This window comes from Pterocles gutturalis, unplaced genomic scaffold, assembly GCF_000699245.1.
Source record: "Pterocles gutturalis isolate BGI_N339 unplaced genomic scaffold, ASM69924v1 scaffold5209, whole genome shotgun sequence".
Lineage (NCBI taxonomy): Eukaryota > Metazoa > Chordata > Aves > Pterocliformes > Pteroclidae > Pterocles > Pterocles gutturalis.
Window position 1 is genome coordinate 1 of NW_010130538.1, and position 27,052 is coordinate 27,052.

A 27,052-nucleotide genomic window follows, 5' to 3' on the forward strand; every position below is an offset into this window, starting at 1 on the left:
ATTATATGAAAAACTATACTGTATGTCTTAATTACTTAACAGTATATGTTTGAATAATCACTAAATAGCTCTCAAGTGGCCAGAATTGGGACTGTTTAATACCTCCTTTAAATAAATATTTGGAGACCGGAATAAACATGCATTCCTAATTCAGGTTATTCCTGAAAGAGACAGAGGGATGAAATACATACTTACACACTAACAAAACTGTACTACTGTCATAGAAAAAAAAATATCTAAGAAAACCCAAGAAAAACAAATGTTAGCTATTTTGGGTACAATCTGAGCAGAGAAACCAAGACCCACAGGAGATGATTTATTGTTTTGTTTACAATGTGATCTTTCTGAGTCAAGGAAAAGACAAATCAGTAGGTCAGCATGGGAAGCCTTGCACCATCATGCAAGGGCAACCCTTCAAATTATTTAACAAAAATTCACTCTAAGGTAAATCTGTAAAATCCATTCCTACACAAGCCTAAATCCAGTAGAAAAAAGCAAATTATTTTTTTATCCATCAGGACCATGACTGTGGTGTATTGAAAGGTTTCAAAGTTTCTGGCAACAAATTCTCAATAAATTTTAATAGAAGTTGTACAAATTACAGAATTATACAGTGTATACTGATATAAAGTATTTAAATAACAAAATAAAGACTGACTGGGTTTCAAAAATTTTGCATGCATCCTTCAGGACAGGGCTCACGGAATATCAGAAGAAAGTGTTCTAGAGGTTGTGTGTCATTGCACTCCAAAGAAATGATAAATGTGTAAAAAACCTCAACATAGAAGGAATATGCTTATTCATCTGCAATTTTTTTCTTGACGTTTCTTACACCTTCCACTTCATGCTTCATAATATATTTTGACAGGATAATCCAATTCTATTAGCTTGCTTTTCCTAAACGTGATAAGCAAGCAAATATGAACTTAAGTGAATGAGCTATAATTGACTACAACATCAGCAAGCTAATTGAAGGTGCAGTAATGCAGTGATCAATCTGAAATCACAATTAAGACAAACATGGATTCAAATTATCAAATTGTCTTAATATGTTATAGACATATCCAGACACGTCTGGAGATTTTAGAGAGAAGTCGGATTCCTTCCATCTCATGACAGCTTTTTAGAAATAGGTTAAGCGCAGACGTCAGCATCTATAGCCCATAAGTGTCTTCTATGGAAGGGTCTCTTTTAAACTGAGAATCTTGCCAAAGGGAGTCACTTATAGGAGGTAATAAATTCTCATGGTTTACAAGAGGTTTTCAATATCTGGGTTAGATTTACATGTTAACTATTGTAATAGTCAAACTCCCAAATGATGCCCAGTTTTCCACAGTGGAATGAGGATTCAAACCCCTCATTTAAATGTCATAAACTTCCAAGATGCTGCCTGGGAATAATGAGATTACTCAGTTGGACTCGCTGCCATCAGCACTGAATGGAGAGTCTGTTTAAAACTGTCAAATAGAAAATTCTAAGGAAAAGTTTTTAATCATGTTCCTTTCCAAGATTAAGAAACTTAACTTCATAGTTTCCTCTAAACCATGTTTTCCTGTATTACTTCTGAAAATATTAATCAAAGGCATCACTACCATGAAATATGACATCTATTGCTTCTACCCCATCCACAAGGGTAATCACATCACCACAGAAAAAAAATTAAACTTACCAGAAACAAATCCCAAGCCCAACTATGCTGCCTGTTATTTGTACACTTGCCTACCTTTATGTGCTTGTAAATGCCGTGTACTGTAATTCAGTTTTATTTCTTGTATTATTATTTATTTTTACATCTTTTGGATATCTTCCAAGAAAAAGGTCATCCTTACCTTTTATATCATGAATAGAGCAGCTACTTATCTAGCAGTACTAACAGCTTGTTAATAAAGTTGATAAGTTAGTGTTCCTATGTGAATTCTTTTGCTTTTGATTTCATTACTTGTAAACTTTTCCTAGCCTACACTTAATTCCTGATTTGTTCAATATCATGATTAAAAAATTCTCCTCAGCCCTAGCTGGATGTATACACTCAAATGAGAATTTAGAGAGCTTACAGAAGGGTCTTTGTGTGGGCTGTTGGGGCGGGAAGGAGGAAGGACTTGCTATACACTGCCTGTTAATAAGGACAATGTTTCACTTTTGATATTATCTCTTGGGAAATTTATCTGGAGAAAATACTTCTTGCTCATTATTCTTTATTTTTTCATAGCTTCCTGCTAGCTAGAAACTGTTATCTTTCAGACTACATTAAAGAACTGTTACTTTTTAGGCAGATGGGAGAAACTATTCCCAGACAAATAACCAGGGAGAACAATGAATAAATACAGCTTTTCTTTTAAACCACTCCTGAATTACAAACTCAATTTATGGGTTTGAAAGCTGGGAATTTAGCATGACTATGTATTGCACTTCATAGTAAATCATATGTTTATTATTTATTAGTTTATGTATTGTATATTCACTGATTTATATTACTGTAGCCAATGACCTGCTGTATTCAAGTAACATTTTTAAAAAAATCCACAAAAATGAAAATGTTCCAGAGTCATGGAGCTTGAAAATTACTTTGAAGCAAGTTACAAGCAAACAAATATTAGAAAGAGGAAAAGGTCTTACAAGTACATTTATACTCAGGATGCTGAATCCACTGTGACAAACTTTTTTTCTTATGAAGGCAGTGTAATAGATGTTTTGTTTCCCATCTGGTACTGGGCATCAATCTTATAAAATGTTGAAAGACCAAGGTAGCGGTTGCCCAATAAAAAGTGTTTAGTTTACTGATCATTTAATATGTGTTACCATTTTGGGGTGATTTTCACTTTCCGGATCTCGTATTCCAGTGTTACTGGAAAAGATCCCAGCCACACAGTGCTCATCAATCAATAGTCAGTGCTTATACAAAAGGGCAGTTTACTTCATAGGTCTTTTACAATAATCCACCTCTCATGCTGCCAGTTGATGAGTTACTCACATCTGCTTAAATACTCCCTAAGTACATTTATAATGTAATGTAAAGATTTAATTCCTTATTCAAAGAGTTGTATTTACACAAATGTTTTCTAGATGAGGGAAGCAGTCACCAGTGATAAAACTGTCTACCAGATATTTAAAAAAAAAAAAATTACTTCACTGTAGGAAAAAGCCTCTCTGCATTTCATAACAACTATGCCCATAAATGCTTGTTGCTACTGCTTCAAATTTTACCCAACTACTCTTACAGGCGTTATTACAACATTGGTTTTTTAGACACAAAATTCACCTTTAAGACTATCTGCATGAAAGGAGGAGCCCACAGAGCTCTTGAAGAAAAGAGACCTGAAATATTTAAGAACTGTGTAAGAAAAAAGAAAAAACATATCCCATCTAATGCTAAAGTATATATTTCATACAACTTCTGTGAAGCACACAATCTGATTAAAAAGAAGTTTTTGTCCATTTGCAAATGTAGGCACGACACGTTTGGTGCATATTGTTAAATACTCTAGCACCAATAGAAACCAACATTCACAAAGTGACAGAGAGAAATTATTTCACATCATTTGAAATAAACTCTGTGAAATAGTAGGTTAAAGTCAAGAACCAAAACACAGAAGAACAAACTCGCATCTCGCTTCAGGGAACTGATTAATCATTATTTGATAAGAGCCTGAAACTATACCAAGATGTATCAGGTTGCAATTGTCCTCAAGGACAACAGAAATTGGTGTTTACTTTCAATGGCAGAAAGGACTAAATCAATAAAATCTAAGAAACCATTTCTTCCTCAAAATAGTTGTAAATCTAAAAGGCACATTATTATTCAGTGGATCTACTACTTTAACTGCAAAGAAAAAAAAACAAAACACCAAACTACCCTTATTCCTACTTTTGATTCAATTTCTCTGTAATCATCAGCTCCAAAGGAAGAACAAATAAACCTTTTTTTTTTCCTCCAGGCTTGACTCTGAATCATGTTCCATCGGCAAAGGAACGTCATGCTGAAGTGCTACTTATTTCTTGTGATATGCCTTGAATACAATAAGGTTATCAAGATATAAGCACAAAATCTAAAAAGTAAACACAGACAGAGGTGACACAAGTACCAGGAAAAAAATCTAGTTAAAAGTTCACTTCAAAGGTTCTACCTAATCTTAGGACCAAAAAAAAAAAAAAAAAAAAAAAAAAAAAAAAAAAAAAAAAAAAAAGACAGACCAAGAAGCAATACAGCCATGAGGGACCACAAGGGACGAGATTTCTAACTGCAAGAGGTAAAGAGGTAAAGTGATGCAAGCTTTATTTCATTGTCTCACTACAACCTTGGCTCTAATTATGTTTCCTGCAAAAATCATTAGAGAAGCCTGGGGATAAAATGGAAGCAGATACAGAATAATAAATAAATCAACTGTTTCTTCTATCTGCATTCTCTGGGTTGATTCACTACATTGCAGCTCAATGAACTGGAATGGCTCACAAGGAATATTTGGTTAGATGATTGGTCAGAGGTGCTCTAAGTTGCAATCATATGATGGGCAGTTTTAATGAGGCCACTTAGACTGCAAATTCCTAGGTATGCAGTGCTTTTTTCTCCTCGTAACATCACAGAACAGCCAAAAAAACCTTATTGTTTTTCACACAAAGTTAGACAAATGTTAATAAAAACTAAGTACAAAAGATTTATTTGTTACTTGACTGGAAACTTTGTATCTGGACAGTTTTAAAGACATAAAACTACGAACAACCAAATGCTCACAAATAAGTCAATTTCAGGGATAATTGTCTATTTCTGGGAAAAGAATAGAAAGTGTTCCAACAGCGATCAATATGTCTCACTAAGAAACTGAAAAAGGTCAGCTACTGTATTTGCCTACTTATAATTTCCTTTCTTCCTGTTGTTTAGGGCTAACAGAATAACAACTTATTTATATGGAAAATTTTGTTGGAAAATAACTTGAAGAGAAACTACGGGACCCAAAGGAATATCACAGTTTTGCTGATACACTTTGATCAGAGGAATGAAAGATGAAAAACCAACATTGACTGTTCCAGAATATTTTTTTTTCCGGATACACTCTACATCCTGTCATTCAGCCTAGCAAATTCTGAATGCTTAGACCACGTGGAGATACATTTATTAAATACCGTTTCTGTCCAACTTGTAAAATGCAAGCAATCAGAAAAGATGATGCATGAATATTTTTTTAACTCAATTAGTCATTTTTCAAGTGGTACATGGCACTTCCTCTAACCATCATTAGAAGTTTTTTACATGATTTTTCAAAAGGCTGACTGTTTTCTTAACATTAAAATAGCTTGATATGAGTGGTAGAAGATAAACGCATCTCAAACTCCAAATGTACATTTATACATATGTACACAGAGAATTTTCACAGTGACCTGGGGATGTGGGTTTTTCTCAGTGACCTGGGGAAGTACTCTGCTGGTACTTCCAAAACCACATCTGGAGTTCCGTGCCCAGACTGGGCTCTCCAGTGTAAGACAGACACAGGCACACTGGAGCGCATCCAGCAGATGACAGCAAGACAACGAGGAGGCTAGAGCACGAGACACAAACAGAAGATGAGGGATAGGAGTTTGCTCAGCTGTAAGAAGAGAAGGCTTTGCAAAGACCTAAATTCTGTCTATGACATACGGGAGGGTGCAGAGATGACAGAACTAGATTTTTCTCAGAGGTGCACAGTGATAGGAGTTCTACCAACAAAAGTTGGAACATGGGAAATTTTACTCAACTATTTATTTTCAAACACTGGCGAATGGGCCCAGAGAGGTCGAACAAAGCCCTGTACAACCTGCTCTAATGATCCTGCTTTCAGCAGAAAGTTAAACTACGTAATCTCTGAAAGTCCAACCAACTTAATTGCATTAATTTAGACAAGGTTAGCCAGCAACATAGTGTTGATATTATATAGAAAGTATAAAAATTAAAACTTCATAAATTAACCCAGATTCTGCCTTTGCAGGTAGTGGGGCTTAGATCATCAGAAGATGCGTTGCGTGTCCATACATTTGAAATTTTGGCACCACAAGACCTGTGGTGATTCCTTCATAGCCAGTGGTTTTAATCCAAGATTTTTATTCAGTGGCCTCCTTTGTTCTTTAAGTTACCAAAATAACATAGGTAAAGCATTAGCCATTATAATCATACCTATATAGCCGTTATATTAAAGGCTAAAGAACAGAATAACCATTTATTTCTATAGAATACAATGTTAATGTAGAAGATACAAAACTATTACACCATGAAACTCAGAGATTTGCCATCTGTATGAAGATATAAATCTCACAGAATTCCTCTCTCCTTAACTAGCAATCGATAAACATGGATAAAATGTACTCAGCTAGATTGCATTTCATCTCCTTAGCAAAATAATTAGCAACACTAATCAGTCATACCCACGCAAAACCACTGAAAAGAACAAGTGTTACTGAAATCATAATATGAAAACACGTATCGTTAATACTACATCATGTAGTCCACAGTTCACAACACTGAGAAAAGTCAAGTTACATTATTATCACTACCATTTTTAAAGGCTTAAGTATAGGTTTTTTTGCTGTGAAACGAAGATCTTTTACATATGATTCAGTAACACCCTCACCCCTGAATTCAACACTTCAATCCTAGCTGTAAATGACTTACAGAAACTCATTCTAAGCCTGAAACAATGACAACTGCATCTGTTCCTGGAACTGTGATGTACGTAGTAGTTTATTTTCTCCTTTTGGTTCATTTGGAAAGGCCCCCAAAAGATCCTAGCTTTGTTATTAGAAGACTTACTTCACTTCATACTTAATTTCTCACGTCTACACACTGAAAACCTGAAATATCACTTCCACCCCATATTACTCAGCCTCTCCAAAGCAATACATGAATCTCTTATAAATATCCTCCCTGGAAATACAATCATAACCATTCAAGAGCAATAAGCCATCAGCCAGATCTTCTGGAAGTCAAATGGAAGGAAAAAAAAAAAGTAAGCAGTGGGAAATATTTTCATTCTAATATGCCTTCTAGAAAACATTTGCCCTCTAGCTCCTATCACCTTCATAGAAGTTTAAATACGTACTTAAGGACAGATTTTCATCACAATATTTGGACACTGTTAATCTGAAGTCTGTTTCAAGTAGTTGCAATAGAGTAGATTTCCAAATTCATTGAAAATTTAAACCTTGGATTAACGGAAAAGTATATGCACTGAAATATCTTGTCACAGCTGTTGCTGTTCTTGACAAGTCTTGACACAGATGTGTTGGCACACTTACTAATTAGAAGAGAATTTGCTTACGGAAAAAAGAAAATTTCAGCCAATTTTAAATGAACAGTTAAATATATTGTAGTAGAAGTTTTCTAAAAAAGTCAACTTGGTATGATAATTATGTTTTAAAGTAGTTATTCCTCCATCACATTGAAGGTCCCAATGATTACATGATAAATTAAGCCAGCTCCTGGCAACAGACAGCTCAGTGAGCCACAGCTGCATGGTAAACAGTGGTATTTCCAAGTGATGTTACTATTCTCTAGAGACACAACGTGACATTCTAGGCATCTGTTTTCCATGCACACTTCCTATGGTGCAGATAATTATGGCTCCCAGACAGCCACTAGGAGACATGACATTAAACCCATTAAAAAAAAATTTAGCTGTTTAAAATGAAATTCTTAAATTCCTTCATAAAAAAGCCATACCCTGCTTCAACCACACTTGATGACTGGAAATAGTCATATAAGCATTTAAGTGAACTTCATGTGTTCTGTCAGCAATAGAGAGCTCATCTTGAAAGTCTCAGCCATAGCATCACAGCATCATTAAGGCATCAGCCAGATTCTAACAAAACATGATGCAGACACATCCATTTAGGTCTTGATTTTAACACTTCTTTCAGTATCACGCCTGTTTGTTGTGCATCAACCAACAGGCAAGTTTTTTAAAAGACGAAAAATATTTTCTAATTATCCATATGTCTCAGCCACATTGACTAGATTGCAAGTTACAATCTGGAGGATGATAGCTATCAGTGACCAAAATCTAAATAATGCTGGAAACATTCATCCAATTTCCTGCCACAGAAAAAAAACAAAGTCAACTACAACACGAGAAAGAAAGAGAAAAGAATTAAAATTGTGAGAAAGAAGATGTAAGAATATGCATAATGTTTTGCAGACATTACTCACCAAAAACAGAGTTCTGAAGTTGCTCAGATCGCCAAAGAATTCTTCTATGGTTATTGTTTTGGGATCAAAGGTAAAGTATTCTCCCAGATTTTCATACAGTTTAGTCATGTTGTTGTGCATGTTGGACAATTTTTCATACTGTTCTCGGGCACTCTCAGCAAAGCTGTAAGGTTTTGTTAAGGAAAATGATTCAAATATAATCCAATCTAACAGTAAAAAAAAAAAAAAAAAAAAAGGAAAGGGAACTAAGTACAAAGGTTCAAACTGGAAACTTTGCTAGTGCAGTCCTGCTTTCAAATATGACATTTTTATGTATGTTTACATCTGCTAGTTCATACCAACACAAGGTGGTGGCACACTTTTCCATTAAATGATCCCTTTTCCAACAGAATATTTGTAATTAATAGACTATACAACTGATATAAAATTCCCAAATATCTTTGACATCTTTCCTCTATAAATGATTAATTTTGTAAAATGCATTCTATGAAAAAACATACTGAAAGTTAGTTTGCTGTAAGAATCTGACCACAATGCCCCACTCTGTTCAAGCCAGTCATATCCCCCATATTATGTGCATATGTTTTATATGTAAAATTTGCATTGTGCTTAACTACCAATGACAAAATAATCTAGCATAACATCTAATTTCCTTTGCCTTTTATTATAGATGTGTCTTCTTTGTGGACTCTTTAATGCCTAGCCACGTAGCTCAGCTTATGCCTCAGGCTTCCTGTACTAGGAACATTTATTTGGGGCACTCTCTCCATTATGTAATTTCACAGAACTTATAAAAATGGAATATCCACCCACCTGCCCCAGTTAACAGATAAACAGCTTTTTAGTAAGAAAAACACTATGGAACACCATACGTATTTTTTCCATTAGGAAACATGGAAGGCTGGAAATTAAACTGAATTGACTTCCATCCCAGAAGTCATCATTAAAAGTTTGGCATAATCCTTTTAAATAGGAAAATGTGGCATTTTTCTCCTATATGAAAACAATATTTTTAGAACAATTAGTTTGCAAATATAGGAAGGGTGCAAGCTACCAAGGGAAATATTAGTTGGCTTCGAAGCAAATAAGTTTCAGTCTGCTATTTTCTTCTTTTATATCTTCTTTCTTGTTTATATCCACAAAGATAAAGTCCCAAATCACTGTTAGAAAAACAGCTAGTACACGATTAAACTAGTTCTGCTGATACAGAATTGTAGCTGATGAAAGTGTTGTGCTGTACATATCAAAACCCAAGAACAAAAGACAAGTTACTCCCTGAACTACAGAAATCACGCAGCCTGGCTCCCTGTGGCTTTTACTTGTAACGACTCTCTTCCATGCAGACTCTGATTTTTAATACAGCACAGCTCATGCTTCAACCTTTCCCCATACTTGAGTCTCTAATTTGAGACTCTGCCTAGCATTACATTTCTAATGACTCAATATCTTTGAGATGTCTATCTCTCTGCAAAATAACAAACAACCTGGAAACTAATCAGGGGAAAAAGATATTAGGAAACCGTATAAACTGCTTTTTTTTGAGATTAGACTTAATCCAAAAATTATTCTTCATGAAATAATCAACAAATTGCAGAATAAAGAAAGGAAAATCAGGTGGATATCCTATTCATAACATTTCTGTAGTTTTTGGATACCGTTGAGTACTTAAAAGGCCGTCATTTCACAAGCTACCTGCAAGACTAACAATGCTGAAAATATCCTGAATAGGAAAAAGGCCTAGTATTTCACTTGGATTTTCCTGCTCTAAGTAATGAGAGGGTATAAAAATACTAATTTAAAAAATGGTTTTTTCAAAGTATGATCGAAAACTCTTAATTGTGTCAATTTTCCTACTAAGAAACTTATTTTCCAAGCAATCCTCTCTTCTTCATTAAAGCCTCAGTAGCATTAAAGGGAAGCTGTATTCTTGTTACCTTATAACGTTCATTCAGAATGGCAAAAAGAAGAAACCAATAACATGATGGATCTCAATATAGACATATCAAGATTTTGAAACAGTAATATCTACCTTTATAGTTTCATACCAGTGCAAAGAGTAATACCTATATTTTCAGTTTACTGAAATGATGTTTAACCTGCTTGGGTAGAATTTCAAGCTTGGACTGCTGAATCGCTCGTCTTAACAAAGACAAACTTGGTATAGTTCAGTCTTCAATGACATTTAGCTGTACAAAAGGAAATGAAAATTTAATGGCAAGAATACATTAAACAGGTAATAGTGGCACATTACTGAATTATTGAGCAGAGTCTAAAAATTTCAGAAAAAAACACGAATTGCCTCAGAGTCAGACTACTGTGTTAAACAAGTCACTAAAAATACTCAGAAAAAGAAATATGAAGGTATATAATTATACAGTTTGTATCTGTGGCTCCTTTTAAAACAACCTCAGAAAATATAATATAAAACCAAATTAATATATTAAAAATTACTGAAAAGTCTGAAACAAAAAAGAAAAAAACCTTCAAACATTCTAGATTTGAAATTAATTCTTTGAAACAAAGCAGCCAGAGTCAGATTCTCCATTCAGGTTGTACATTCAACATGAGAAACAGCAACAGACGCACTAAAAAGAAGAAAAAAAAATACTGCTACTGAAACTAGAACTTACTTTAAAGTAACACTGTAGAAACATACACTGGTATTTCAACATTATTATTTTAATCTAATAAGTACTAAACTGCAAATAAGAAACACCATTAACAGATGGCTTGTAAGACAAAAGGATGTCAGTAAGATGGATGAGTGTGATGAGCAAAGAGAGGATAGAGTATTTTCACTATACTTAATTTTGAAGAAAACAAGTCAGTGCTGTAGAGATGATAGTTTCCAGTCATATACCATGTCATATTAACAAACTTACTCTCTGTCACACTCTATATGCTTCATACAATCTTCAACTTATAAAATATTACTAACTTGAAACATCACCTTGAAATGTACCACTTCAAGTCATTGCAGACTCAGGCAATACAGTCATGCCAGAGAAACAAAGCCACACTTACCTGCACTATTTCATGAAAAAACATCGTTGAATAGTCTAAACTAACAAAACTTTGCATAGTAGAAATACTTAATACCAACAGTTTTCATTAATATAGATTGAAGCTTTAATGAGTGCTCATTTTAAAACTGTAAACAGGTTTCATTCTTACTATTCTCAACCAAAACTGATATCACAGAACTATCAAGGGTAAAGATGCGTGTTCAACCAAGAAAAATTACTTTATTCACAAGCTTTGTTTTCCACATACACACATTTTTTTAGTTTCTTTCATAATGAGAAGAAAATTCTAAGCCAAGACTTTAATGTAGATACTATTATTTGAAAAAAAACCAAAACCCAAACACCAAAACAGAAAAACCCAAAACACCAAATGAAACAAAACCCCACCCACTTGGAAACATTTTTCCATCTTTAGTACCATACCTTACTCCCCAAGTTCCACCTAAACCAAAAAAAAGCGCATTTGTAAGCCTGAATATAGGGAGACTTTACTGCTTCACTGAGATTAGTGAACACACCACTGCAACAATAACAGAACCATATCTAACTGCCGTATAGTCAACTTTACAGATATAATCCTTACTGAAGTTTTTAAATACTTATTTTAAGGTTACTAGGTAGAGGAGAGTCTATGTCCTTTAACCTATTTCCTTTTTTCATTTTAATACTACTGCGGAAGCCAACTACACAGTAGTACTTGGAGACTTTCTAAGTGTCAAGTTTGAGTTGTTGAGGAAGTGTTATTTCAGTGTAGAATTTACAGGTGTCTTCCAGAAGTGCTATCCTACTTCATTGGGTTCAACAGTTAACCCTGAGATTAATAAATAAATCATTGTTCAGCAACTGGTATAAAAAAGTTAATATATACTTGACCGTGCAATACAGTGAAATTCACTGTACACCAAGTGACCTGGCACCCTGAATCAGAATCAACAAGATATAGCTAAAAGTGATCTAGAACCACCAAGTAAGCTAGAACAGGTATAGAACCATAGATAAATCCAGAACCTGATCTAGAACCATAAATTGGTTCTCTAGAGAGGAGCGCTGCTCACTGCGGTTCGTATCAGGGATATCACTAAGGGGCTACCAAGTCTTGTCCAGCCCACATTGAGTATTATCCCCTGCTGTGATTTCATGTGTTTCATTAAATGGTTGTTGCTGGGCTGTGCTGGGTTCCCATCCTGGCTCTAGCTCTCTGTCAAGTCTGTTTAATGGGACAAATGGTTTATCGCCCAGAGAAGCTGTGGATGCCGCATCCCTGGAGGGGTTCAAGGCCAGGCTGGATGAGGCTTTGAGCAACCTGGGCTAGTGGGAGGTGTCCCTGCCATGGCAGGGGGTTGGAACTAAAGGACCTCTAAGGTCCCTTCCAACCCAAACCATTCTATGAGTCCGAGTCTAAATGTTGCTAAAGAAGTCTAAAGAAAATTAAAATTAAAATGCAAACAAATAACCAAAAAAAAAAAAAACTTGATGCCTTTTAAACTACACAGATACAGGTAAATGCCAACCACTATCTTGGGAGAAATCAAGGTTAAAGACCCCAGATCTGCTGGAGGGCAAGTCATCCTTTCTACCATAACATTTGCTATGAATTTCACATCAATATATCAATAACTTGAATAATAGGGTTATTAAAGTACCTGAACACGTAAAGAACTCCCTTGCTCAAAGGCAAGACCTATTACTGTCAGCATTTACAAAGAAAATGCAAGCCAACATTGACAGCTTGGCATTCACCAACACAATAAATATGTCACAGTAGAAAGAACATTGGTAATTTTAAAATTTTAGAATTTAAAAAATGCACTGGCGTTCCAGCACACAGGCCTGAAACAATTAAAAGAAACCCTACCACAGCTGACAACTTTGATACCTCCAGACGAAGAAAGAATGTACTGCAAGACAAAAAAGGAGATACCTGCCAGAAACCTCTTAACACTTTCCAAAAGCATTTCACAGACTGAATAGAAGTTTTTTTGACATGTCCTTCCAGCTACCGGGTACAGGTGAAAGCAGCATTCCATTGGGAGAGTTTTTCATGTAATGCTTGATTCTCAGAAGTTTATGCTGACACAAAAGACTTCATTTAAGAAAGCAGCAGCTGGCATTATGCTACAGATGGATTAACTCCTAACAGAGAGCAAAACCACAAGGACAGAAGAAAATAAAGGCCTGCTGGGTCTAGAGTATAAATATACCCAAACTAAAAGGAAAGAATCAATGTATTTAGCATATTATATAAATTAGCACTATAATGAGGAAGGAAAAAATAATCAGCTTGGGATTTTCTAGGAGTCTGGAAAGCAAAGCCAACTAAACTTTACTTATTTAAATATCTAATCTTCTAATCTACAAATGTCCATGAACTCTCTCATTACGCAATGATAAAGCTCCAAGCCTTCATAATCCTGAAAGACTGAAAATATATATGTCAAGGAGTATTCTTTTATACTTTACTAACTTTACAACTTGAAATATTCTGTTAGCTATGCTAAACTTCTGAGTACTCATTTACCGTTCTGAAAATTGACAATTTCCATCAGAATGTTTTGTGTCTCAGATTAATACCGTTTAATTAAAACTGACTTATTAAAATTTCCATGACAAATCCTATGTCGGAATGTTTCTCTCCTGTTCTGAACTATGGAATTAATGCCAGCAGTACTTCAAGCAGGAGGGAATGCAGCCACGTATCATAATGCCACCTGATTATTCTGGAGATACACATACACACTGCAACTCTTTAAAAGGACAAATACATCCAGAATATCTGGAACAACAAACACACCAACAGTTGATGTTTTGATAAAATTACAACTTCATTATTAATCCAATAGATTTTAATCATATAAAACCAGTCTATCACCTTTACTGCATATTCCTCTATTTTTTAAGAAATCAAATTTAGTTTTACTTCCATTAACTAATTGTCAGCCAGCTCAATCCATAACATGTTACCGCAGACACTGTGGGAAAACTAATAAATGTGCTGAAACACTGCCTATTCAAGAAGTTTGAAAGTAAAGTTGGTAGAGCTCAAAATGACGCAGTTGGGGGAGAACTAATTCAGCAGAAAGAATTATGTAAATAATCACACAACAGCTGATTTTGTTTGTATGTCTTTATGATATATTAGATAAAGCACACAAGAGTGGGATTAAAAAACACTAGTGTCACCGCTCACGATAAATGTTGCATTTTACTAATATTAATGTGTGGATCACCAGATCTGCTTGCAAATTAACCTTACTCATAGGTGGCACTTGACATCCTCAGCAGTAAGAAATCAGCAACAAAAGAAATTTAAGTGTACAGTAGAGTAGGCAAGAAATCGGAAAACAATTAGAAGACTCCACTTCCACAGAGAAGTCAGTCTACATTTATACCTAAAGGGACTTCAATGAAAAATTCATAACCTAATTCATATTTCGCCTTCTACATTTCTGAGTCTGAATGAAGTGTTGAGTAACAGCCAAACTGAGCTTAAATGGGTGACTGACTGAGCACAGGAACAGGTTGTCCAGAGAGGTTATGGAACTTTGGAGATACTCAAAAGCCATCTGTAAGCCTGCTTAGCAGGGCAGCTGGACAAGATGACCTCCAGAGGTCCCTTCCCACCTCAACCATTCTGTGATTCCAGGAAACCTAAATGAGCAAGGCTTTGGTTACTCTGTTTATACACAATTTCAACTTCAATACATAACATCTCAGATAATTTTCTTCCCTCTATGCTGGATATATAACACAATTTAATTCCATTTAAAAAATCCCAAATTCACAAATAAGTTTTACACACTGTACTTGACCCAAATATAGCTTTTCCCACTCCAAGCATGCCAAAATTAAATCAGATTACGTGAACTGCTGAAGAGAAACATGAAACACTAAGTACAATCCCAGTTGTCAGAATCCTCACTATGAATTATAAACATCCAGTTTTAAATAAATTACCTTGCTGAATAGGTCTTTATTATTTAAACTTGTTTTCCAATAAAATGGATTATTCACATCATCATCAGAATTTCAGAAGACACTAACAATTTACTTAAAGCAAGCATAAGGGCCAAATAATTGAGTTTATTTATCTGCATTGGGTTTGATTTAGCTTCCTAGACACACTTAAGCCGACTCATTGCCTCACTTTAAAAAAAAGAACCAAACCCATGCTTCAAACTCATCCGTAAAAATAATGTAATCCCCTGATGTGATCACCTGAAATTAAAACCAGAAGTAGACTGCTTGCTAATCTATTGCCATACACTTTTCATAGAGCAAAACTTTTTTTTTCCCCACAGGAACACTTATCTACAACTAATATTAAAGCAATACACAAATATTTCTGTAACCATTTCCAAACAACTACCAGTAAGTGTGAAAATCTACTAAAAATATTTCAACCATACAAACTGCCCTCTTGCAAACCTTTCCAAGCAGGATTCTGCACCAAGAAACTGCCAAACTAGGGAAAAAATATGTTCTATATAGCTAGAAGAGAAAATTTTATCCACCAGTGTCATCATCCTTAATAAAGGATATACCAGGGCTCTTCGTTTCTACTCTCCAGGCTCATTCATAATAGAACATTCTTTGAATTGAACTGGAGAAACACAAACAGAACTTATTAGCTGAAGACAGAAATTCACCTTTAATAACAGTAACTCACTTCCACTGATAGCTTTATTTTCACCTGCTATCAGTATGTAAACAGATGCTAACAATTTTATCATTCACACTACATACATAATGTATCTCTGTGACTGCACAGAAGACAAGACTTCTGGAGCATACACAGATAATTATGAATCACAATTATACACCTAATCTGCTCTTCCTGTTGAAAGCCTTTGCAAAAAAAAAAAAAAAATTGCAGAAATCTTCATTACAATACACTTCATCTACCCAAATTAGAACCCGAACAAAACAAGACCTGTAGAAGGAGCCCTATTCATTTTATCTGTTTGCACAAAACAATGTATTTCTGAAGAGCTTAAAGATTCACTAATAAAATAGCCATAAAAAAGCTCAGTGTGAGAATTTTGTTCTCATTACAAAGCAAATTACCTCATCATTCAGCATCTGACAGGACAACCCAGGAAAAAACTCACAAAAGAACAGTTGCTTCTCAGTTATCATCCAGCAAAGATGTCTATTCCTCTCCCTGGCACTCATTACATTAGTACCTGAAGAAGCCATTAACTATCAGAATTATTTAATAAACTCACTGACTGCGTACAGACACTATTACAGTGTTTGTGTTCATGAAAATGAAGCACAGAAAGATCTTAACCATCTGATCACAATGCTAGCTGTGACCTGCTCCTTTTCCCTAAATTGCAGAATCACACTTAAGTTCATGTTAATTAAGATGAGGCTTTCTGACTTGGCCCTAAATGGTTATAAAACTTTCATCTTGATAAACACTAGAAAAATCTGTCAATGTTTACTTACTCCCAGCTCTAAGCAATTATATCAATTCCTAATTTTCATCCACTGAAACTTCTCAATAATGAAAAGACTATTTTCCATTGATTCTACTTCTACACCACTTAACCATGCACAAGAGAAAGCTTATGTCAACATCATTTCAATACTGCCTTCCTTATTTATACTTCTGTTAATCAGGATGCAAAGATCGGCACTCATTTTTCTGAAAGTCCCATAGGAACTCTCTAGGCAAAAACTGATAAACAAGGGCCTATTCTATAAAATATTCAGTTCAAGGAACAAAGCTCCGCAGGCTGTTTCTCAAATTGGTTTGTATTGGAAAAGTCTGCTCAAAGCCTTACGATGCTGATTTAGGAATTTCCTGTGGTACCATGAAGAAGAAAACTTTAAAAGTAAATAAGCGCACTTGACTCCTCAAACATAAAAGGCAGCAGTTATACAGCCACTGGCTAGAGAGAAGGAAAGATCTTTTCTTTATTAAATAAATTGTTTTTAAAAATCAGAAAAACTCCAAAACTGAAGCTAGGTCATAACCTAAATTAACCTAAAAACACAATTTTTTTTTGTTCAGAGAAAAAGACAGCTGATGACCTCAGCAGTTAAGGGCTTTTTCCATGATTGTAAGCAGGAAATAATCCCCAAAGTCCATACTCCCCTTTTTTAACAGGACACAGATCAAAACAATTTTTCAAAGCTCTAGAACTGAAAGCAAACAAAACCTTTCATCCTGACAAAAATAGAGCTTTACTTCCACTGATGAAATTTTGAAACTGCTTTTGCAAAAACATGCCGAAAGGAACTGAATTTACTGATGCTGCCGGACAGGTGAAAAATGTCCTTTTAAGAGAACGGCAAAATGCCATTCATGAATGGAAGAGGTAGACCATTTAGCTTCATTTGATCTGAAATGGAAGTTGTGAGAACTGTTAAAAACAAGAAAAAAAGAAGATAATACCAGATGAGGAATCAAATGGATGGACAGATGCAGGTATAGATGTAATTTCACACCCCATGTATATAGGTTACGTATTTCACGATCTTCCCTTGCAGTTTTTAAGCCCTTTTAGACCTATAACACATACTTCAAAGTGACAATGGCATGATGGGGGGCAACTGATGGGAGTGACAGAACAATAGCTACTAGAGTATGACAGGGCAGAAGAAAGGTTAGAAGAGTCTTATGAAATTACAGAAGAATGTAAAGAACCCTACAGTTTACCGTTCCAGCTTGGTAACGCTGTACAGGTTATTTTCCTATACTGGTACAAAATTCAGAGATCTTGGCTCAGATCCTTCACAGCCATGGATCACATTTTTACCTGGAATCCCATACTAACAAGTCTGAAAAGTAGTCACTCCCCATCTACTTTATGCAGTTGCTTTTCGAGCACCTTTTACAACAGAAATATTCTACTTCTTAACTCAATTCTCATTTCTGATATTCTGGTTTAAAAATAATTTGAAACACTATGAAGAATGGTATCTTAGCTTTTCCAACTCAAATCTCTCTTTTTGTGGTGACAAACAATTAACTATAATCACTATTCATGCATTAATTAGAAAGCAACACAGAAGACATGATAGTCAAGAATATATCAAACAGAAAATGTTGCAAGAATAATGGATTTCTTGCATACCTTCCCTGGAGTACAATTAGATAAAAATCTGTTTAGATGAAGAAAAACAAGAGAGAAAACAACTGAAATGCAGCTAGTACAAACAAAATGATTCTGCAAAATTTGTTTTGCATATTATATTCAAATTAATTGTGACTGTTCCCAATAACACAAAGCATTGACAAACAATGTTCTAACACCAACTAAAAAAAAATTAGTTGTTGATACCTATTTCAGCAAAGCCATGGTAAGGCAGCCAGTCCCAGAAATATTATGCTAGCTTTGGAACACACAATGAGATGTCTTAAACAATAATTACAGCTTTGTGTGCCCTAAATCTTTCAGAGAAACCGCAACCACATTCACTTACTCTTTGATCATGCAGTTTTTCCTCACTTCATCTGGATGTAATTAAGAGAGGCATGTTTGAGCTGTCAATTGTACCCTGTTTTAACAAGCTTCCATCAGTAGATCTGATGGTTACTTCATCTATATGAAGTTTTTTGGTAAAGTGTGGGGAAGGAAACGAGAATTGACTCCTTATATTTCTAGGTTTCCTTTAAAGCAGCAATGTCAGAAATCCTCATTTTCTTCCTTTCAGAAATCTGAAAAAGTTCAGATCACATGTTTCAAGAGCCTAGATGTTCAAAATCGAGGTGGAAAAGGAATTATTTTATGTCACCTGATAAAGAAGCAGAGAATAAATTTATTCTAATTATTTGTTTAGTGCAAGCAACTGTTGTAATGAAGTGTTCACAAATTCAAGCACAGGAGAGAATGAGAGTGAAAGACTACACTCTAAAAATGAGAGTATTTTGCACCCAAATAGTGTTTTGGATACCAGCTGCATACTTGAAACAACACATTACGTACAATTTGAGCACAACTGTGCATGTCCTTTCCCTCCTCTTTTCTCTCCAGATAGTACTACATATTTTTGGTATTAATAACTCATTGGGCAAATACTTGATAGGAACTCACCATTGTATGCACACAAAACAGCCTTGGTCCAAATGACTGAGATCAAAACGAGGAAAAATCAGTAAAGTGAAGTGATCCCTCAAGTTTCTATCTCAGCCAACAAACACTTAAGGATATTTCTTAAACAAATGCTCTGGTCAGAAAAAAAAGCCAAGAGCATAATCACAGGGCAATCAGGATCTGAAATGAAATTTTCCTGTACCCAGCCATACCACTTGAAAGAATACCAAATACACTTTCTTGATAACATCCTTCCCCTCCAAAAAGGTTTTTTAAATTTATTTTTCCTTTAGGGGACTGAAGAAGGGTAGAGATCAAAAAGCAGTTCCATCAACACCAACACTTTTGATAAAGTAATGTCTCAGGACAGTTTGATTTTCAGATCTAATGCTGCAGCACCAGGGATTTATGGAGTTCATTCTCCCTTTAATTTCAAATTTTAAAATAAGCATACAGCAATTAGAAAATGGATCTCTAATGAATTCTCATTCTAGTAGTGCACAATTCTTTACACAAATATCTTTCAGTGATGTGGACAACTTGGTTTAGTATAAATTTAAGGATGAAAGCACAGTTTCCCTTGGGCAATTATTCACTATCAAGAAGCCTTCAGATTTCCATGTATTTAAGTACATTTTTGTTCACAGAATTTTATTCCTGAGAATCTCCTAAACTAGCAGGCTTTTCCTCCTATATAATTTTTCACATGTCTGTGCAGATAACTGTCAAAAATTTTTCTCTCACTAGTTAGCCAACACATCCTCTAAAAATGCATTTCAGCAACCTTTTCATACGTTTCTCCTTTCTTGTATAAGATCCTCTCTCAATTTTATTCAGTACCAGCTTTGAAGCATAATTCTAGATGCCGTCTTCAAGGTGCAGCACAGAACGGAGCTCCCTCATGTGGTACATCTACATAATCTCAGGGATTAACGAATCAAAAAAAAATCCAACACAACTCAAATATCTGGCCTTAAGCAGATAACATACAAAAGTTTGTACTGTGTAATTTACAGAATATGTTTTTCAACTTGAACCAACTGTGTTTGCTTCTTGGTTTTCTACCTTATTAAAAAAAGAGAAGGTAGTATACCGTTCATGTTACTAACAAGCTAGATCTTCATGAATACATGTGTCCACTACAGTTTTGCTCACACACTTGAGTTATTCTCACACTCAAGTCCTGATTTCTCTCCCAGGCCCTTTGCTATTTCTCTCCCTTGTGTTTGCATTGTTTACTGATTCGTTGTCTGAGTATTTAACTGACATGCTGTTTGCCTTCTGTTACACTCCTCCTGAAGCCAGTAGGTAAAAGTGGACTTCACACCAGTCCCTGAAGAACCTGACTGATACCTTCCTCTGATAAATGCATTGCTACTTATCATCATCCGTTGTTTATGCTCTTAACGCAGCCTGGCGTCTGTGAGGCTGATCTTGTCTCAAAGCAAATCAACAATTTTCACATAACTAGTCAAGTGCTGAAACAATGATTTGCTAATCTCTCTCTGTTGGCTTTTATCGTATTTTGTTCATAAATGAATGGAATATCTGATGATCAATTATGCAGGTCTGTGTAGAATTCCTTTCTCAACAATGAACATAAAGATATTAAATACAGGAACACAAAAACGGGAATAAAGCCAAGTACCAAGCAAAAGCACAACGAAGTATTGTAAAAACCTCATAACAGGACAAAAATAAACATCTGGAATCTTGCCAGATGAGACTTGACCAATTTCAAGTTTTCCAAATGCTGTTTCACTGAGCAATGCACAGCCTGTATCAAATGAAACAATTAAGATGAAATATCTGAACAGTATCTATGTTATTTGATGGTATGTAATAAAAACAGACTAACAATTCTTTGGATGTATAGTGCACCACAGAGGAAAATCCAGAATTTCAGCATACCTTAAGGAAAACTTCACACTTCGTGTGATTAACGCCCCCCCACTAAAACCACCCACATTTATTCCAGAAAGCTTCAGTATGCCTCGTTAGAGCTGAGAAAGAGAGGCACTAAAACAAAGGAGATGGCTTTAGATTTGCAAATGATAGTGTGTTTGCTCGGTTCAGGATAAACCTGCTACTCCATATACCCTAAAAGAAACCCTTATAATTCCACACTGGCTGCTTAAATTTACAGATTTAATGCAAAGACAGACTAACAGTTTCTTCCACCACTATTTCTCGCATACCTCTCAGTATCACATTCACTCAGAAGAAATAAAGCTGAGGGCATAAAAATGAAGGCTAACACTGTGCTTAAACCTCCTTCATTCCTCAACCCTCTTCTGTCAAAGAAACAGTTTAAGGAAAATATACTTAACTTTATACTGTCTCCTGAGTAGGAAGACTGGACTTCACTAAGCAGGAAGATACCAAAGGTGTTTTTTTTTTCTACAAGGTTAAACTCATCTTTAATTGGAATGTCTCTTTAATTTACAAGGGTTGCAGCTTAGGAACCACAGATGCTCAAAGCACGTTAGGAAATGAATGAAAATAAGTTTTCCTTTAAAACAGCTAGTATAAAAACCCATATGGCAATTCTGAAATTGTAAAATATAATACTTTCTAGAACACCCATAAGTATTGTAACAGTATCATGACAAATTGATGGATTTTTTCACTAATTTAGGAAGAGGTTTTGGGTAAACAGCTAGCAACACCGCCACCGACTGTAGTAAATAACACGCCAAACCCAACTGGCTTTCAGTAGGGACCAGAAAAGGAGGCTCGTTCTATTAGGACAGTAAAACAACTTGCCTTTTTTCAGCAGTACATCTTTATAAGTTAACTCTGTAAAAAGATTCACAGCTTTCATCTGCTTCATATTCCTTCCAACACAATGGGAAAATGTGTTGCAGGTCTACAATATTTACATGCAGCAGAAACAGTATACGTAACCTTATATCAATTTAATGATGCCAGCTGACCTTCATGACAAATATCTAGTCATACAAACTGTGACACCAGTCAAGCAAATATTTCAAAGCAATTTTAGTGGGGGATTAATTTTTTTTTCAGGATGAAAAATTAGGTAAGTGAAAGGATTAGTAAATGTCACAAGGCCACACTGACATTTCTCAGTGGAAATCAAATTGAATAGCAACTGTTATATCATGACTGTTACTGAATAAAGATGATCTCCTAAAAAAAAAACCAAAAAAACCTACGGCTTCTGAGATTGTCTCTGTGAGTGCTGCTGTGCTGCTCAGGACCAAGATCTCCAGAATGTGTTTCTGTTATTGTGCCTTCTCGGTGCAATAGGTCCTGTCCGTGTTTCTGACCTGCTGATTATCTAATTTTTAAACTGATACCTACAAAAAGGCTAGTCTGCACAAGCAAATCATTTTATATGCTAGGGAGAAACTCTCTCTAAAGACTAAGTAAACAACTTAAGTACATTTGAGCTCAACAACATCAAACAGAAGTCTTTTTTCCCCCCCTAGCTTAAAAATGTCAATGGAATATACATAACTAAACACAGCACAAATTGCCTGTAATCTGATAGTGAACTTGGCAGGGTCAGCTCTTCAATAGGATTCAAAATGCTGAGATGCTATGAGCCTGAACAACTAGCAATGCAAAAATGGAAAAAGAAAACACTGTTTACTCATTGATGCCCCGAATTTTCTCAAAAAGCCACTAGTTTGGAAAATAAAAGCAGATTATATGTATGTAACTAATTCTTCCTATCTTCTATCACTGTGCTTTCAGAAGTGGGATTTTCTGCCTATGCTGATGAAATACGTCAGACCTTCAGATGTACTCCTGAGAATTACAAGCACGATCAGTTTAATCAAGTGTGTCTTGGTTGCTTTAGCATACCCATTTAAATATGATGCGAGTGTTCAGAGATAAAAGGTTTTTAAATGTAACCTCTCATAAAATGATACACTGTTGATTTCCTTTTCAGAAGTGCATATTAGTGATTCTTTTCTTGCATTTGAGGCAACACAAAATAATGTAAATTTGGGGCATACACATTTGGTGGCTGTCAGTCAAGCAGCCAAGCAAGTCGTTGAAATCTCAGATCTGATACTCAAGTCACAAATTTAGCTTTCATAGTGGTACATGAAGTCAGAACAGAGCATCCTGGATGCAAAATTTAATGTAAACCAATCACTTTTTTTTTTATTTACTCATGATGACAATGAATCTATAGTCTATAGAATATGTAGCAGAAAGTGGAAGTCCGTAAGAGTATTTTAATATCTCATTAGCAATGAATTCAGGTCTATGGGGAGGGAATGGTGTTCCTAGTACTTAAATGTACGTTCTACTTCAAAAAGTTCACCTTAAGTTTACAATTAATTGTAAAGCAAAAGATATACAGTATAATACTTATATTTACCACTCAAAGCATTTTCCATTTAAAGAGGACTGAGCATACACTAAGACTGTCTTACAAAGAAGCAAAATACATTTGCAGCTTTCAGGTGGAAAGAAAAAGTTGGCATCTTTTTGTTGTGTTGAACTTTTCTTTCCAGTCCTATGAGTATTTGTAAACCTTCTCATTCTGACACCACTCCCCTTATCTCAAAACCTGGATTCTCAGCCTTCATCCTTCCATCCACTGGCTAATTTTTATTCTCCTCTTACTATACTGTCTTCCAAAGTTTCTCTAGCTGAGTGCATTCTCAATTCCTTTTTGTTATTTTATACATCTGACTAGAACAGAACAATGACACAAAAGTGGTTTGACAGGTAGCCCAACAGAATCATTGCTTCAAAACTAATTCCATTCACATTCCTACTTCAGCAGTTGTCCTCAGCTCGAATGGGCTTGTAAGAAATCAATTAGGAAATCAGCATTGAAAGAGCCAACATACAGGGTGATTTTAAATTTCATCTAACATAGTATTTTTGGCTATACCTTCGAAAAAAGATAGTTACTTCAAGCGTAGGGGCATATACAGAAGTTCCTAGAAATTTTCCCCTTTTGGGCTTATTTTTGAGAAATCCCTAGTTATGAACAAATTTGGTTATTAATGTACATACTCATGCAGAAATGAAGGCACCACTGCACTTCAAATTGTCTGAAAAACAAACCCAAGCTTCCCTAAAAATGACATCTCAAAACACTGACTTATTTTTCCGTAACAAGCTAGGAGGAAACCCCAAGTGTTAACAGATGACAAGAGTGCTAATGCCATTAACATTCTTTCAGCACTCTGTGTCAGTGTGTAAATTACATCCTGCTGCTCGCTCACTCCAAGAGAGGAAAAGAGGTTCACAGCCATTTCCAGACGCTGAGATTCTGGTTCACAGTATATTTGTTTCTTCCCTGCTGGCCTGCTATAAGAGATTCTGCAGTACAGTGGTTCATACAAGAGAATTATCAGCTGATGTTTAGTGCATATTAAACATTATCTGACATCCTCAGTGCACAAAAGTCCCACACATACTTAAACCAGACTTCTCCCCAGATCATTTCACTACCACTGAAGTACATCAAGTAAGGAACTAATAAAATTCATATTTAGTTGTGAGTCAATAGTAATTATTCGATAGAACTAGGAGCATAAATACATATCAAGTGAGAACATACGCCTTTCAAGAAGACAGCTTTTTTATTTCATAAAAAGGATTCTGTTTAAATGAATGGTGTTCTTTTCTGGAAATTAAAACTAGTTCACAAATCGCCGTCATTCTATTTAATGATAAGATGAATTCACACTGCTTTGAAAATTTTGTATTTGCAGTAATTTTTCTTCTTTCATTCCTGGTTCCCTTAATTTTGCAATTCTTTCAAGATGAGCTTTTAGTTCTTCACATGTATGCAATCATTTAGTAGCACCATTTATTGCTCTGGTAAGCAAAAGATTTTAACAAGATTAGGCATCTTAATATCTCTTACTAGGGCTAATGATACAGCTGGAAAGAGAAAAGCTATACAAAAATCTTCATTTAAGGACACACTAGTACATCTAGGACATATTATATAAATAAATTAATGTAATATTGTTTACAAACTATATAATTGTCCAAAAGCAACACAGAAAAAAGTCACTCTCTCCAACTAGCAGGATAACAAAAAGATTGAAGCTAATCCCAGAGATCAAACAGTGTGCTCTCCTGCCACCCTACCTCTACCACATCTCCCTTCTCCACAGAACAACGCTCAAAGCTCCTGCCCAATTTCTGGAGGAATAAACCTTGGTCACGGGGGATGTCAATGCATGTTGGGAGGGGGGAAGAGGTGGTATTCATTATTGATGTATCTACAGTCAAGATATTAATTAATAAGTTAACTCTGTACAACTTTACGGGTATTCCCTCTGAAATAGCTTCTCATTCTGTTGTCTTTAATCTTCCTTAATATTTAAAGTTAAACCTCATTATTCTGAATAGCTTCCGTAATCCCCACCCAGACACTCATGTTTTAGCATCACTGAAAAGAAACCAGCATACACACCTACAGCAAATAAGTATAAAATTCAGAGTTTCCCACTTTAAAAAAGCTTCAATTAGAGGCACAAACACTGAAATGAAACAAGGAGTGAAAGTTGGATTTGTCGTAGTCTGTAATTGCTTTTCTGAACTGTTGAATCAGACTCCCCAGTGCTGCATGAAGCTGGGCTAGTTATAAAAGAAACCTCTCACATTTAAAGTTAAATTATTTACAATTCAAGTAAAGTACAATCCTAGCTATGGATCAGATCATGAAAAAGTTCTCTCAAGAATCGCACATAATTTATTTAATATAGCACAAAATTCACAGAAAGAATATTTTAGTCTTTTTTTTTTTTTACCTTAACCATACTATATTCTACTTTCAACAACAACTCTTTCTGGTGGCCAACCATACAGGTCATCTTCATGACCCCAATGACTTCAGAGTGCTGTGAGCACTCCTTAAAACTTAGGCAATTAAATACTTATAAAAATCCCAGTATAGGCAGACAAACTAAAATCCTAGCACAACAGCAAGACAGCAACTAAATAAATCACTTTGGAATCCCACAGAAGTATTTGAATACAGCTGTCTCCAAAAGTCCAGAGTGTTCACTACAAACAAACGGACACACACCTACGAGCTGCAGAACTGTGTCCCAGCAAACAGGGATCGTGGAAGCAAGTTTGAACTGTGTTTACTAATTGAACACAAAGTTCCACTACAACAATGCTCGTACCAGAGCCAGTTTTTTTGATGTAGAGAAAGAGATAAATGCTATTACATTTTTTACTCTTCAAATCTATGAAGCTACAAAAGTATTGAAATACTGTTTTGAGTTGAAATCAGTATTTCAAATGGATATTAAAAAAACACCAGTAAAGACTGTGAAAAAAAGTCCTAAACTAAAAAAGTGAGTCCACTTTGTTATTGCAGATGAATCTAAGTAACCTGATCACAGTATAAAAATTGGAGGAAAAAGATACCTGCTATGGAGGAAAAGATACCTACTAACAAACAGGTCCCAAAAGGTTTACACAGTTTTTCAAGTGTCATGATGGCTAGAAATTAAAACCACAAAACTGGTTTGACCACAAGGAGTCAAACCAGCATCACTATGTATAACTGAAAGAAACATCATCGGTACAATCATTTACAGATGTAGCAGAACTTGAAATGTTAAAGTTAAGATTGTATACTGCCATAAAATATATGTTTTTAGTTAGAAAGAAGGTATGAAGTTGATAGTGGGATTATTTGCTGAGATTGTTCTATTATGCTTGAAATCAAATCAGATGGTCATAGCATATCTTAGTTATTAATTGCTTACAAAAGATGACAATCAACCTATAGTTACATAATTTGAATTTCTTCTGTTATATTCATTGAACCTTATGATCATAAATGGAAA

At 35.2% G+C, this 27,052-nt stretch overlaps 1 protein-coding gene across 1 annotated transcript in view; it reads right to left on the minus strand.

The window, feature by feature from the left end:
• Positions 1 to 8,170: 8,170 nt before the first annotated feature.
• Positions 8,171 to 27,052, minus strand: part of LOC104466733 (protein diaphanous homolog 2-like) — a gene marked incomplete at its 3' end in the record, with an annotated part of 57,816 nt that continues 38,934 nt past the window's right edge. Inside the window, exon 8 of the mRNA XM_010080258.1 lies at positions 8,171 to 8,335. Coding sequence (XP_010078560.1) covers positions 8,171 to 8,335 — 165 coding nt within the window. The remainder of the gene's footprint in view (positions 8,336 to 27,052) is intronic.